This window comes from Salvelinus fontinalis, unplaced genomic scaffold (genome assembly GCF_029448725.1).
Source record: "Salvelinus fontinalis isolate EN_2023a unplaced genomic scaffold, ASM2944872v1 scaffold_0359, whole genome shotgun sequence".
Taxonomy (NCBI): domain Eukaryota; kingdom Metazoa; phylum Chordata; class Actinopteri; order Salmoniformes; family Salmonidae; genus Salvelinus; species Salvelinus fontinalis.
In genome coordinates, this window is record NW_026600568.1 from 177062 (window position 1) to 193805 (window position 16744).

Below are 16744 nucleotides of genomic sequence, written 5' to 3' on the forward strand. Positions count from 1 at the left end.
GAGAGGAAGGCTGAGGAGGGATGGAAGGATGAATGGATCAGTCAGTCAATAAAGTGTAGAGCTGCTGTCTATGCTGTTTGACAAAATCACTATTTTAGTAGTTCATTAAAGTAAATAAGGCTTTATGACTGATGAATACTAACTATCAATCACTTAGATCATGTATTTTCAGGTAGCGATACATCTTTGGGACGTCCGTAGCCCGTTGAAGTTGACATTTAAAATGGTTAAGTTAGGGGTTAAGGTTAGGGTTTAGTGTAGGGATGTCTCAAGAATCCCTAGAGAATACCCTAGAGTTAACTTGTTGTCTGAAAATAAAATGTACATTTTCCTCACCTGCGTCCAGTCAGCAAATGGACTAGATGCCGCTTAGGCCGCCCGTTGTGACTCCGTCAAGAATTCAGCAGAGCAAGTTTGTATGAAGGTCTGGTTATTAAATGGGTACATAATTCAATAGTAATATCCTCTAAAACGCTCTGGTGACAAACTTTGCTGCCCTGTTTCCAGTTGTCCACATGGCTGGAAGAACCTATTCAAGTAAGGAAACAGATTTTCAAAGTGTAAAAAAAACAACGATGTATAATTAGCTAACTAGCTACAGTGCAGGCTAACTCAAATGAGCTGTTAAATGAACTAGCTAGTTGGCTAGCTATCTAACCAACTTCAAATACTGTATAGATAGATAGCTAAGTGAATGAAATATCACAAGCTACCTAACTTCATATTAGCTATCTATTTATCACTGTAAAAAACTAACTCCAAATGCATTTGTAGGTAGCTAGCTAACAGCCTTGGAGGGTGAAAGGATAGCAGCCCCAACTGTCAGTGAGAGAGGAGGCTATTCTGGATAGGGCAGGTACTTTAGTGTTGTTCCTGTCCCTAGAAGTGAGGACGGAGATAATAGTAACATAATATTCAGTGTGGTGTAATTTGACTGTAATGAAGTGTGTTTCTTGTGAGGTTTTCTGTCCTCAGATAAAGAGCTCTATGAAAGCCAGTCTACATATGAAGAGGTCCCAATGAAGAGCAGTGGTTCTCAGTCCTGGGGACTCAAAGAGGTGCACATTGTTGTTTTTGCCTCAGTACTGCACAGCTGATTCAAATGGTCAACTCATCATCAAGCTTCAAGTGGTATTTATGTATTCATTTGTGATGCTATCCTTGATATGATCCTGTTAGTCACATGCTACACATGTACATATGTGTGCCCATGCATCTATCAATCCAATGTTATCATGATTTGTTATTAGGGATATTATACTTTAGTAATCCACAATGACCTGGTGATGTAACAGTCTAATAATTACATTGTCTTCCATATTCCTACAGATACCTTGTAACTGGAGATTCCTTCAAAACATTTGCCTACAGTTACCGTGTAGGGCACTGCAAGGTTGGGTGACCAAGGTCATCTGGGACTGCCTCCTGGAGGAGTTCAGGTGTGTGAAGGCTACCTGTGTCCTGCGTAACTTCATGAGGATGGACACGAGGACCAGGAGGGGTCACAATGAACTCAAACGTTTTACCATTAGAACACTTGATGGAATTAAATCAAACGTTTTACCATTGGAACGCTTGATGTAATTAAATCAAACGGTTTACCATTGGAACACTTGATGTAATTAAATTAAACGTTTTACCATTGGGACGCTTGATGTAATTAAATCAAACGTTTTACCATTGGAACACTTGATGTAATTAAATCAAACGTTTTACCATTGGGACACTTGATGTAATTAAATCAAACGTTTTACAATTGGAACACTTGATGTAATTAAATCAAACGTTTTACAATTGGAACACTTGATGTAATTAAATCAAACGTTTTGCCATTGGGACACTTGATGTAATTAAATCAAACGTTTTGCCATTGGGACACTTGATGTAATTAAATCAAACGTTTTGCCATTGGAACACTTGATGTAATTAAATCAAACGTTTTACCATTGGAACACTTGATGTAATTAAATCAAACGTTTTGCCATTGGGACACTTGATGTAAATAAATCAAACGTTTTACCATTGGAACACTTGATGTAATTAAATCAAACGTTTTGCCATTGGGACACTTGATGTAATTAAATCAAACGTTTTGCCATTGGGACACTTGATGTAATTAAATCAAACGTTTTGCCATTGGGACACTTGATGTAATTAAATCAAACGTTTTACCATTGGAACACTTGATGTAATTAAATCAAACGTTTTACAATTGGAACACTTGATTCACATTCTCCATGGTTGTCTCCAGCATGCTAAAGCGTTCACAGCTGGCGATCCCTCATCGTGATTGGTTGTTCCCCACCATTTGCAACAACGTCACTGAGCACCATCACTATCTTTCCTTCATGGATCTCCTGCATGTTTACATATCTGGCATTACTCAACTCATATGTATATACTGTATTCTATCCTATTCTACTGTATCTGTCTATGTATTACTCATCTCATATGTATATACTGTATTCTATTCATTAACAAATACTAAGAGGGACCAAGAGTCTGTTGATTGGTCAGTCATTGGGTTCATTTGTTTAAGTCAAATCAAGCTTTATTTATGCAGCACATTTCAGACATGGATGCAACACAATGGCTTCACAGGAAAAAACAATGAAAATAAACAGAAATATTGAGGATAAAAAAACAAACAACTGAAAGACTAATGAGCATTGCAAAGGAAATGCCATTGATTCAAATATTAACAATATGATGCTACATCCAACCCAAAACATAACTTGTTTTTTAGGAGGGGTTCTGAAAGACACTACGGGGGCATCGATTGAAAATTGACTGGTAACAACTGGGACCTAAAAGACACCCACTATGACACCCACTAAATCTGCCCAAGAAGAGGCAAACAAAAGAAAAACCCACAACAAACTTTAAGACAGGAAGCAAACCAAAAAGGTGGAGCAACTAAAGGTGTTGACTCTCCACATCTATCAAGACAACTGGCGCACTGGGCCAGACACTCTTAAATAGAACCTGGACCAGCTCAGGTGAAACACCTTCCCACAAACGAGATGGACAAGCCAGCACAGGTGTAACACATACTGACTAACGAGGTGACACCAATCAGTGCGTCCTACGTGCTAACGAGCTATACGCGCTAAAGTCCAACCTCAAAACATAAATGGAAAAACCAAATACTGTAACACCTTAAGAGAATGCTCACCACCAACAGAAAACAACTTCCATTTCACAATATAATCAACTACAATTCTTCACCAATATAAACATGGTGTCTACTGGCTATCAACAATTAAAAACAAGAAAAAGTGTATTTTTCCCCCACTAGCTTCTAGGACTCTCCTCCCCTTGGAACGAGCCCAAACATAACTCATCTCTAATACGGAAATTCAAAATAATTTGTGATCCATGGAACGCACTGGCTAAACACAAAACACAAATATTTTTGACTGCCCAACCTTGAGACAATCAGAAACCAAGTTGTCGTCACCATGGACACAAGCACCAAAAACCCTGTTGTTTTGACAAGTAGCAATAAATCACTGATATCGATTAGGGGGGAGATCAGGTTGTTCGTGCTGTTGAAACTAACATCTAAAAAACACATGGAAATGGGAGATATCTTTTACCTCACTGGTTAGAGGACAACCTGCAGAAGACAGTCAGCTACATTTTGGAGTGATGCATTTAAATTTAGGGGTCACTAAACAAAGGAACGCAACACTTATTTGTCATCACTCATCGATATGTTGAAATCAATTGTGCGAGAGGAGGGAGATGAGGTTGCACGTCCTGTTAAAACTAACAGCTCAAAAAACACAAGGAATCTGGGAATAATGTGTACATCACTGGTGAGAGGACAATTTGTAGAAAACAGATCGCTACATTCTGAAGTGCTGCATTTTGATTCAAGTGGGTCACCAATGTGGTAAGTGTAACACAACTCTTTTGTGTTAGTCACTTTTTGTTAAATCACATAAATAGTACTCTTTCAATTCAGAGCCTGTATTTTTCCCAAGTATAATATCCATATCACGCTGAAATCAATTGAATGGGGCAAAGGTTTAGGGTTCAACATTGTGAAATTCCTTAAAATACTCCTACTACAATGTTAAAACATTCTACATTGTGACATTAATTCATTGATATCACGAAATAACTCCTTCATGTATGTATTGTCTGATGTTTGATCAGAGATCTTTTATCAGAGTATCTCTTGTCACACTGATCACAGCTATAAGGTTTCTCTCCTGTGTGCGTTCTCTTATGTAGAGACAGAGAACCAGATGTAGTAAAACTCATCCCACATTGATCACAGCTATAAGGTTTCTCTCCTGTATGTATTCTCTGGTGTTGAGTCAGCTGTCCAGATTGACTAAAACTCTTCCCACATTGAACACAGCTATAAGGTTTCTCTCCTGTGTGTGTTCTCTGGTGTAAAGACAGATGGCCAGATGTAGTAAAACTCTTCCCACATTGACCACAGATATAAGGTTTCTCTCCTGTGTGTGTTCTCTGGTGCACTGTTAGTTCTCCAGATCGACCAAAACCCTTGCCACATTGATCACAGCTATAAGATTTCTCTCCTGAGTGTATTCTCTGGTGTAGAGTCAGATGGCCAGATCGACCAAAACTCTTCCCACATTGACCACAGCTATAAGGTTTCTCTCCTGTGTGTATTCTCTGGTGTAGAGTCAGATGGCCAGATGTAGTAAAACTCTTCCCACATTGACCACAGCTATAAGATTTCTCTCCTGTGTGTATTCTCTGGTGTTTTGTCAGATGGCCAGATGTAGTAAAACTCTTCCGACATCGACCACAGCTGTAAGGTTTCTCTCCTGTGTGTGTTCTCTGGTGCACTGTCAGCGCTCCAGATTGACCAAAACTCTTCCCACATTGATCACAGCTATAAGGTTTCTCTCCTGTGTGTATTCTCTGGTGCAGAGTCAGATGGCCAGACTTAGTAAAACTCTTCCCACATTGACCACAGCTAAAAGATTTCTCTCCTGTGTGTCTTCTCTGGTGCACTGTCAGCTCTCCAGATTGACCAAAACTCTTCCCACATTGATCACAGCTATAAGGTTTCTCTCCTGTGTGTGTTCTCTGGTGTTTAGTCAGATTGCTAGATGCAGTAAAACTCTTCCCACATTGATCACAGCTAAAAGGTTTCTCTCCTGTGTGTGTTCTCTGATGAATTTTAATGTCTGATGAGGTGAATCTCTTCCCATAGTCAGAGCAGCAGTGAGTTCTCTTCCCTGTGGATCTCTGCAGGTGTTTATTGATGTGTTCTGATCTGGAGAGACTCTTCTCTGCCTCGTCAGCATCATGAGGTTGTTGAGGCTCCCCAGAGGACCCACGGTAGTCCCGTCTCTCTCCTGTGTGAACAACAAAGTCAGATGATTAAAGGCCAACAACAGTGGAAATCCACTGTAAAAGGTGATGCCAACAGTGTAGCCATGATGTTGTACTACAATTGACGTCTGTAATGAATGTTAAAATTATTTGACAATTGTCTTAAATTGAGCAAGAATAGTCATATAATGTCTTGTTTTCACATTAGTAGTAACATCGATTATTGTAGGCTAGAAATAAGTTATTCATGTTGTTGAAACTCTAAGCAGTGTGCCTGACAACTTTTGGTCTCCAATATAGGGCCCTTTCTGTGTTTCCTAAAACTGAGGAACGAGGGCGATGAACATACAATTTGATTGTAGAAACTCCTCCCCGCTAATGAGGAAACCGATAGTTATGGATGTAGTATATCTGGTAATGAGGAAACCACTAGTTATGGATGTAGTATATCTGGTAATGAGGAAACCACTAGTTATGGATGTAGTATATCTGGTAATGAGGAAACCGATAGTTATGGATGTACTATATCTGATTAGAGCAAAAATGTTGAGCAAAGATTTTAGTTTTTCAGTTTTTTCTGAATGTGAATGGGGGAAAACTCAGGGGAGTAACCTCCATTTACAGGTTGCTTATGAGTGCATTTCACACTACTTTGGATTATAATTGTAAGGCTCGTTTGAATGTCCTGTGTAATATAATGTTTGCTACAGTATTAAGAAATATGTTTAATTATTGAAGAATCGCATTAATGACAGTATCTATTTGGGTGTTGTCAATAAAGTTATGATTTTTTAAATGTATTTTTAATTACATTTTTCCCCCACCTTTATTTAACCAGGTGTCCAGATGAGAACAAGTTCTCATTCACAACTGCCACCTGACCAAGATAAAGCAAAGCAGTGCGACAAAAAAACAAGCACAGAGTTACACATGGGATAAACAAAAGTACAGTCAATAACACAATATAAAAATCTATATACAGTGTGATGGAGTAAGGAGGTAAGGCAATAAACAGGCCATGCTATGGGTGGGTGTTGCTATGGTGACCAGTGAGCTGAGTTAAGGCGGAGCGTTACCTAGCAAAGCCTTATAGATGACCTGGAGCCAGTGGGTTTAGCGATGAATATGTAGCGAGGACCAGCCAACGAGAGCATACAGGTCACAGTGGTGGGTGGTATATGGGGCTTTGGTGACAAAATGGATGACACTGTGATGGACTGCATCCAGTTCGCTGAGTAGAGTGTTGGAGGCTATTTTGTAAATGACATCACCGAAGTCAAGGATCGGTAGGATAGTCAGTTTTACAAGGGTATGTTTGGCAGCGTGAGTGTAGGAGGTTTTGTTGTGAAATAGGAAGCATATTCTAGATTTAATTTGGGATTGGAGATGTTTAATGTGAGTCTGGAAGGAGAGTTTACAGTCTAACCAGACACCTAGGTATTTGTAGTTGTCCACATATTCTAAGTCAGAACCGTCCAGAGTAGTGATGCTAGTCGGGCGGATGAGGGCAGCGATAGGTTGAAGAGCATTTAGTTTTACTAGCATATAAGAGCAGTTGGAGGCCACGGAAGGAGAGTTGTATGACATTGAAGCTCATTTGGAGGTTTGTTAACACAGTGTCCAAAGAAGGGCCAGGTGTATACAGAATGGTGTCGTCTGCGTAGAGGTGGATCAGAGAATCACCCGCAGCAAGAGCGACATCATTGATATATACAGAGAAAAGAGTCGGCCAGAGAATTGAACCCTGCGGTACCCCATAGAGACTGCCAGAGGTCTGGACAACAGGCCCTCCGATTTGACACACTGAACTCTGTCTGCAAAGTAGTTGGTGAAGCTGGGGAGGCAGTCATTTGAGAAACAAAGGTTGTTGAGTCTGCCGATAAGAATGTGGTGATTGACAGAGTCGAAAGCCTTGCCTTAACCTTTATCACTAGACACCTCATAGTGAGTTACAGGTAGGAATCAGCAATGAATCCCAATAATGAGACACCTCTGGGGAGGGGTGTCAACAACATTTAAAAAAATATATATATACAGTGGGGAGAACAAGTATTTGATACACTGCCGATATTGCAGGTTTTCCTACTTATAAAGCATGTAGAGGTCTGTAATTTTTTATCATAGGTACACTTCAACTGTGAGTGAAGGAATCTGAAACAAAAATCCAGAAAATCACGTTGTATGATTTTTAAGTAATTAATTTGCATTTTATTGCATGACATAAGTATTCGATCACCTACCAACCAGTAAGAATTCTGGCTCTCACAGACCTGTTAGTTTTTCTTTAAGAAGCACTCCTGTTCTCCACTCATTACCTGTATTAACTGCACCTGTTTGAACTCGTTACCTGTACAAAAAGACACCTGTCCACACACACAATCAAACAGACTCCAACCTCTCCACAATGGCCAGGACCAGAGAGCTGTGTAAGGACATCAGTGATAAAATTGTAGACCTGCACAAGGCTGGGATGGGCTACAGGACAATAGGCAAGCAGCTTGGTGAGAAGGCAACAACTGTTGACGCAGAAGTTCAAGATGATGGTCAATCACCCTCTGTCTGGGGCTCCATGCAAGATCTCACCTCGTGGGGCATCAATGATCATGAGGAAGGTGAGGGATCAGCCCAGAACTACAAGGCAGGACCTGGTCAATGACCTGAAGAGAGCTGGGACCACAGTCTCAATGAAAACCATTAGTAACACACTATGCAGTCATGGATTAAAATCCTGCAGCGCACGCAAGGTCCCCCTGCTCAAGCCAGCGCATGTCCAGGCCCGTCTGAAGTTTGCCAATGACCATCTGGATGATCCAGAGGAGGAATGGGAGAAGGTCATGTGGTCTGATGAGACAAAAATAAAGCTTTTTGGTCTAAACTCCACTCGCCGTGTTTGGAGGAAGAAGAAGGATGAGTACAACCCCAAGAACACCATCCCAACCGTGAAGCACGGAGGTGGAAACATCATTTTTGGGGATGCTTTTCTGCAAAGGGGACATGACGACTGCACCGTATTGACGGGAGGATGGATGAGCCCATGTATTGCGAGATCTTGGCCGACAACCTCCTTCCCTCAGTAAGAGCATTGAAGATGGGTCATGGCTGGGTCTTCCAGCATGACAACGTCCCGAAACACACAGCCAGGGCAACTAAGGAGTGGCTCCGTAAGAAGCATCTCAAGGTCCTGGAGTGGCCTAGCCAGTCTCCAGACCTGAACCCAATAGAAAATCTTTGGATGGAGCGGAAAGTCCGTATTGCCCAGCGACAGCCCCAAAACCTGACAGATCTGGAGAAGGTCTATATGGGCCAAAATCCCTGCTGCAGTGTGTGCAAACCTGGTCAAGAACTACAGGAAACGTATCTCTGTAATTGCAAACAAAGGTTTCTGTACCAAATATTAAGTTCTGCTTTTCTGATGTTTCAAATACTTATGTCATGCAATAAAATGCAAATTAATTACTTAAAAATCATACAATGTGATTTTCTGGATTTTTGTTTTAGATTCCGTCTCTCACAGTTGAAGTGTACCTATGATACAAATTACAGACCTCTACATGCTTTATAAGTAGGAAAACCTGCAAAATCGTCAGTGTATCAAATACTTCTTCTCCCCACTGTATAGTGTTTTATGATAAACCGTTTTTTTACAAATCCGTCAAGACACCAACTTAGACTTTACAGTGAAATGCTTTACTTACAAGCCCTTAACCAACAGTGCAGTTCAAGAAGAAGAAAACGTTTACCAAGTAGACTAAAATAAAAAGTAATAATAAAAAGTAACACAATGAGAATAACGAGGCTATATACAGGGGGCACTGGTACCGAGTCAGTGTGGAGGCTATATACAGGGGGCACCGGTACTGAGTCAGTGTGCGGGGGTACAGGCTAGTTGAGGTAATCTGTACATGGTGGGGGCGTAGTGACTATGCATAGGTAACAAACAACCAGCGAGTAGCAGCAGTGCACAAAATGGAGGGGGGTGGGGGGGGGGGGGGTCAATGTAAATTGTCTGGTGGCGATTTCATGAATTGTTCAGCAGTCTTATGTCTTGGGGGAAGAAGCTGTTGAGGAGGCTTTTGGTCCTAGACTTGGTGCTCCGGTACCACTTGCCGTGCAGTAGCAGAGAAAACAGTTTATAACTTGAGTGACTGGAGTCTCTGACAATGTTGTGGGCTTTCCTCTGACACCGCCTATTATATAGGTCCTGGATGGCAGGAAGCTTGGCCACAGTGATGTACTGGGCCGTTCGCACTACCCTCTGTAGCGCCGAGCAGTTGCCATACCAGGTGGTGATGCAACCGGTCAGGATGCTCTCGATGGTGCAGCTGTATTACCTTTTGAGGATCTGGGGACCCATGCCAAATCTTTTCAGTCTCCTGAGGGGGAAAAGGTTTTGTTGTGCTCTCTTCATGACTGTCTTGGTATATTCCCACCTGGGTGATTGAAAGATGAACTGAGGTCCACACTCCAGTCCAGATGATGGTGGTAATGCACCTTAAAGTTGGTTTCCAACCGCCATATTTAGTCCAAAGAAAAAGAAGCCGAAAGGAAGGTGAAATTACGAGAAACGAATTTGGTTTACCGTTTGGGGTATTGCAACTGGTTACTTATTTTGATGTGATATGAAAGTATTGTGTGAAATTATTCTCAATTGATATGAAAGTGCAGCGATTTATGTTTCTAGAAATGTATCGCAATTGAGAATGGATTCACATTTAGATGGAATATGTGACTATTTTAGCTGCAGAGCCAGTCTACCTCTGAAAATAACATACAGTCCTTGGACCTTGAGGAGTAACGGGGGCAGCAATCAGCAGTAGAAACAATAACAAAGCGTACTCCCTGCCTGTTTCGGTAAAAAGCATATTGGGCTAAGCTAATAGGAGATATTGAGGACTACAGTATTTCAGGCATTGTCATTGGATGCATTTGATCAATTGTTAACGTTTTGTTGATGGTCCACTCTTGATGTTCTACACGTTACAGTGTAGCTTCAGCCATTCCTACAGAACAACATTAAAGTGTAGAACCCCTTTACTGCATATTGGTTCAACGACTGCAGAGACGGTACTTACTGGTGTTAAACAGATCTCCAACCTCCTCTTCTTTCACACCAAAAACTGCATCCTCCTCTTTCTCATCCTCCTCTTCTTTCACTGTAACATCCTCCTCCTCTTTCACTCTGAACGCATCTTCCTCTTCTTTCACTGAAACGTCTTTCTCTTCTTCTTTCACTGTAACAGCCTCACTCTCTACTTCTTGTTTTACTGTGACCTCCTCCTCTTTCACAAGAGCTTCTTTCTCCGTCCAGCAGACCGCCTCTTCTTTAACAGGAGGTGGGATGTTTAGGGAGCTCATGGTCGGGGATGTTAGCTAGCTAGCTATCTAGCTATCATTAGCGACTAGGCTAGTGCTAACTAAACCAGCCAGCTACTATAGCTGACTAATACAAAATAACGTAATATTAAATTAAATAGGTTAACAAGTTGATACGACAGAAGTGTGTCGAAAACACAGTAGCTAATATACACCGAAAGCGTATAAATTGCTTGAATCTTTCGGCTGTGTTGGCTAGCAAGCTACCGAGGTGGTTGACGAGCTGTTTATGAAGAACCGTCCACTAGGTTATACGTCACGCTGGCAGCATCGCCTGAAAGACGCACATCGCCGTCTGCTGACTGGAGGGGAAATGCAGTTGAGGATCATATTTTATTTTTCGACAAAAGATTATTTTAAATGGATTTAATTAAATAATACTATTATATTGAGACATACAAAGACAGGAATGTGTTGATTGATTAGTGAGAATAAAAAATGTTTACCACAGCATATTTAAGGCAGTTTCATTAAGTTATACTACATCTAAATAAGTAGCTAGCTACTGTAGGTCTATACTGCTCCTACACGGTGTAACAATACATCATGTAGATGTATATAATGAACAGACTAGGTCTATACTGCTCCTACATGGTGTAACAATACATCATGTAGATGTATATAATGAACAGACTAGGTCTATACTGCTCCTACATGGTGTAACAATACATCATGTAGATGTATATAATGAACAGACTAGGTCTATACTGCTCCTACATGGTGTAACAATACATCATGTAGATGTATATAATGAACAGACTAGGTCTATACTAGTCTGGTCTAGGTCTATACTGCTCCTACATGGTGTAACAATACATCATGTATATAATGAACAGACTAGGTCTATACTAGTCTGGTCTAGGTCTATACTGCTCCTACATGGTGTAACAATACATCATGTATGTAATGAACAGACTAGGTCTATACTGCTGCTACATTTTTAGTATTATAATTTTATATTTACTTAACCTTTATTTAACCAGGTCGGCCAGTTGAGAACAAGTTCTCATTTACAACTTAATTTGGGAACGAAAGTTTTACAAAGTGAAAACAGCACCCCCTATTGAGAAAAGGTTAATGAACAGTCCAGCAGGCATCAGCTATGTAGCCCAGTGATCATAGGGTCCAGTGAACAGCAATATATGAACCAGGGAAGCCGTTAGGTAGTCGTTACTATGCTAGCCGGGAGCCGCGCCTGGGTCGAGGCTAACTAGTGCTAGCTTCGCGACAAGGGTGTCACCGACGTCTGGCAAAGGCCGGTTGAGGGCACATCTGACGGAATTGCGTTGGCAGACCAGTCGTGATGGATCGGCGGTGCTCCGTGTCGACAAAGGGTCCAGGCCAACTGGCAAAAGAGGTATTGTAGCTGGAGTAATTTTGTTTGCTAGCCGGGAGATGCACCTGGCTCGAGGCTAACTGGTGCTAGCTTCGGGACAAGGGTGTTAGCCACTGTAGCCAATCCGGTGCAAAGGTCCAGAACTTACGGCAGGAATCCGGTGATGTAGAGGCTTCTAGTCGTCTTAGTGAAGAGTCTGGGAGGCATCAGCTGTGTAGCCGAGTGATCATAGGGTCCACTAAGCAGGCCGGGAGATGGGCCTGGCTCAAGGCTAGCTTCAGGGCTGGGCCATTCGGTAGCAGCTAGCCAGCTGCGATTATCCGGTGTAATGGTCCAGAGCTTACGGCAGGAATACGGTGATGTAGTGGAGAAAAACAGTCCGATATGCTCAGGGTTGATATCGCGCTGTGCAGACTGGCAGGTGTTATCCAGGCTAAAAGCGGCTGGTGTCTGAGCTAAAAAGGTAAAGGCCGCTAGCAGTGGCTAACAATGACTAAATAGCTAGTAGCTAATTAGCTGGTTAGCTTCTGATGGCTAGCTGCTGATGGAGGTTCTAGCTATAAGGTCAAAAAAAAAAAAAATGCTGATCCGTATCATAATGGGTGAGGCGGGTTGCCGGAAGGTATATTTAATTTAAAAATGGAAAAAGATTTAAATATATTGCAATATATACAAAAAAAGACGAAAAATACATACCATTTACAACAAACAGGTCTTAATGCTACACCACCTTGGATTACAAGATGACTCAGTTAAAAACCATTGGATTTAGCAAACTCTGAAATGATTTAGTATTTCTGTGCCCATGAAAACTGTTGCATTTCAGAATACAAAAAAACTGTCCCACAGCAAGATCCAGTATTTAAGTTGAAGTTCATCATATGACAAGTGTAACGTTATGACTATAACTACTGTTCCCTGAAGGAGGGAAACTAGGTACAACATACTATTAAATCCACGCCTCGCTGGAAGCACCACCGTCCACAGGTGATGAGAGTGAGGCTTGGATTTATTCCTTAAAATGTAATGCCGCTCTTCACCAGCCCAGGAAAGGGCAGGGCCAAACAGGTGTTGAACCTCGATTCCCTCCTTAAGGGAAGAGTAATTATAATCAAAGTAACACTCCCTTTCAGTTGGTCAACTTCGGAACAACATACTATGGGGAAATACAATCATTCCCCAGCCGACCCAAACGGATACTAAATGAAACGTCCCCTGGCAGACCACCCAGACCTGACCCCGCAAGATGCGTCAGTTGTCAATTTATTCATTGTCTTTTGTTTGAAACACTCCTGTCAATGTTGAGTAAGGACGCACACCTGATTACCCATATAGTAGTAGGACTAGTCTACCTGGCCTGTGTGCAAATGTAGGCCTATAAATGTCTACCTAGTTACACATATAGGAAGTAGGACTAGTCTACCTGGTTACACATATAGAAGTAGGACTAGTCTACCTGGTTACACATATAGGAAGTAGGACTAGTCTACCTGGTTACACATATAGGAAGTAGGACTAGTCTACCTGGTTACACATATAGGAAGTAGGACTAGTCTACCTGGTTACACATATAGAAGTAGGACTAGTCTACCTGGTTACACATATAGGAAGTAGGACTAGTCTACCTGGTGACACATATAGAAGTAGGACTAGTCTACCTGGTTACCCATATAGTAGTAGGACTAGTCTACCTGGTTACACATATAGAAGTAGGACTAGTCTACCTGGCCGGCACACAAATGTAGGCCTATAAATGTGCCCATTTGGGGATGTCTGATAGTATTTCTGATTGTCTTAACGCTGAACCACTAATGAGTTGTGGAGCTTCTCAAAGGAATTTCTTCTTCACATCCAAACAGCAAGTAAACAAAGTCTAATCACAATCAATTGCGAATGACAATAGTTCCTTAAAGTATTTTTGTAAAATATTTCCAGCTCTCGCCATTTCAATAAACACACGGCATAAAAGGGAAAATGTAATGCTCTGATCCAGTGGAAATGTCATAAAATACCTGATTACTGTCAAGAACTGTCAAGAACTCACTGGAGCATGAACCTGAGGGCCTAGAATATTTTATACAATGTTGCAAGCTTGCTATCCGAGTTTCCTGACCCAGTTGATAGTTGATACAATGTTTCAAGTTTGTAGTAGACAGGCCATTTGCAGCCAATGTGATTTCTAGGATATTTATTTTTATCAGGATATTTTCTACCTGCAGAATGCAATGTTTTCATTTGTTGGCTTTATGTAGGCTATTTTTTTACATAGTTGGCAATGGCAATAAAAGTTATTTAGATTTGTATAATTTTCATTTAGATAGATTGTAGATTAATCACAGACAATAATTTTGAGATACTATTATAAATTAAATGAAACTGTTCCAGTAAAATGTGCATATGAAAATCATAACTGGCACGCAGATTGGTAGAAATGGTCAGATAAATTGGCACTCCAACTGGAAAAGGTTGCAGACTGATGGTGTAGTCAATTACTAGTCTATTAGTCTATCTATCTGTAGTCTATTAGTCTATTACTGAAAACTTCAGGAGCAAAACGGCAGAATTTACGAAGTCCAGCAACGGAGGGGGGACTCCCTCTGGTCGGGTTGTGTTGACGACCGGCTCCCTCTGGTCGGGTTGTGTTGACGACCGCCTCCCTCTGGTCGGGTTGTGTTGACGACCGCCTCCCTCTGGTCGGGTTGTGTTGACGACCGCCTCCCTCTGGTCGGGTTGTGTTGACGACCGGCTCCCTCTGGTCGGGTTGTGTTGACGACCGGCTCCCTCTGGTCGGGTTGTGTTGACGACCGGCTCCCTCTGGTCGGGTTGTGTTGACGACCGGCTCCCTCTGGTCGGGTTGTGTTGACGACCGGCTCCCTCTGGTCGGGTTATGTTGACGAGCGGCTCCCTCTGGTTATGACTTCGAGTCATTTGTGTGTCTTAATTATTTGATCCAACAGAATGCTTAAAGCATCAGACAAGTTCAGTACGTATATTTGATTTTATAAAAACACATGGGGCGATTGGTAGAAAGAACAGATGACTCTTGGTTGACCAAGATGTATTTTAGTTGGGGACAGCACTAGAACATGATTTTGGGGCTCCCGAGTGGCGCAGCGGACACTGCATCTCAGTGCTTGAGGCGCCACTACAGACACCCTGGATCAAATCCAGACTGTATCACAACCGGCCGTGATTGGGAGTCCCATAGGGCGGCGCACAATTGGCCCAGCATCGTCCGGTGTAGGCAGTCATTGTAAATAAGAATTTGTTCTTAACTGACTTAACTGACTTAACTGAAATAAGGGTTACATTTAAATAAATTTAAAAAACAGTGTTTCATGATAAACCATTTTTTACAAATCCGTCAAGGCACCAACTTTGAGAAGGATTTAAAACAAAGGTTTCAAACCAATTCATGAAGGTAATTGCTTCTAGGTATGTCTTGCCTTTAATGTAAAGGCATGACAAAAAATTGGCTGAATATTATACAATGACTTATCAACAGCTCTAATAATTTGCCTTCACAGGAATTCTTCACTGGCAATTCTAGAATATACTATATAGCCTAGAAACCTGGTTAAACTATCACTATGACATAATGGATGAATTCTAGAATATACTATATATCCTAGAAACCTGGTTAAACTATCACTATGACATCATGGATGAATTCTAGAATATACTATATATCCTAGAAATCTGGTTAAACTATCATTATGACATCATGGATGGCCAGTCCTTGTATTCATAGTGTAGTGAATTCAGGGGGTTGCCCTGAGCTGGACTCAAACCTGGGTCCAGCGACTGTCAAGCCAACACCTTATAACTGTTACACCAAGATGTCTGAACTTCTTGACGTGTTCGCTAGGTGTTGAGTTAGGGTTGCTACAATAGCTTTCTCTATGAATTTGAGAGTGGTTACATTTCTCCAGCCCCATCCCTCAGCTGTTTACCAAACCAAGACTCTTGGCAGCCATTTTGTTGCTGTTTAAATACTAGGTTGTCCCTTTAAAAAAGCCACACATCAATCAACCAATCTGAAGTTGAAACAATAACAAAGCAGTCATTCCACAACTGTTTTGGTAATAAGATGATGATGGGCCTGGAGACATTTAACTACTCTCAAATTCATAGACAGACCTATGGATGAAAGGACTGACCATCCATGATATCAACATTATAGTTAACCATGTTGAGGCTGTTGATATACATTGTTTCTAAACATTGGAGTAAAAAAAGCTTATTTGGGGTTCTGATGGGGTACAACAGTTTAACTAAGCTCATGAGGCATGTGTTATATTCATCAAAAATCAATGGCTATAAATAATCATTTAAAAGTCAAAATATGGATGTAGCAATTGCCGATTTCCCCTTTAACACCAAAAATCAGTTCAACAACTGCAGAGTTTGTACCTCTGTTTTTAAGACAGTACTTACCAGTGGTAATCACGGCCCGGTTTCTCAAAACCATCTTATGGCTAAGTTCATCTTTAGAACCACTGGATGCCTTAAATTGCGTTTGGGAAATCGGGCCCAGATATCCAGTTTCCTCCTCCTCTTCTTCCGATGAGACCGTAATCTCCCCATCCTCCGCTTTCACTTCAAAAACTGAATCCTCCTCATCTTTTACTGTAACACCCTCCTCCTCTTTCACTGTAACGTCTTCCTCTTCTTCTTTCCCTGTAACAGCCTCACCCTCTACTTGTTTTTGTA

At 41.4% G+C, this 16744-nt stretch overlaps 1 protein-coding gene across 1 annotated transcript in view; it reads right to left on the minus strand.

Annotated features, from left to right (window-relative positions):
* Positions 1-16736, minus strand: part of LOC129845751 (zinc finger protein 135-like) — a 69916-nt gene extending 53180 nt beyond the window's left edge. The window contains exon 1 of the mRNA XM_055913651.1: positions 16469-16736. Coding sequence (XP_055769626.1) covers positions 16469-16502 — 34 coding nt within the window. The 5' untranslated portion in view covers positions 16503-16736. The remainder of the gene's footprint in view (positions 1-16468) is intronic.
* Positions 16737-16744: the final 8 nt, after the last annotated feature.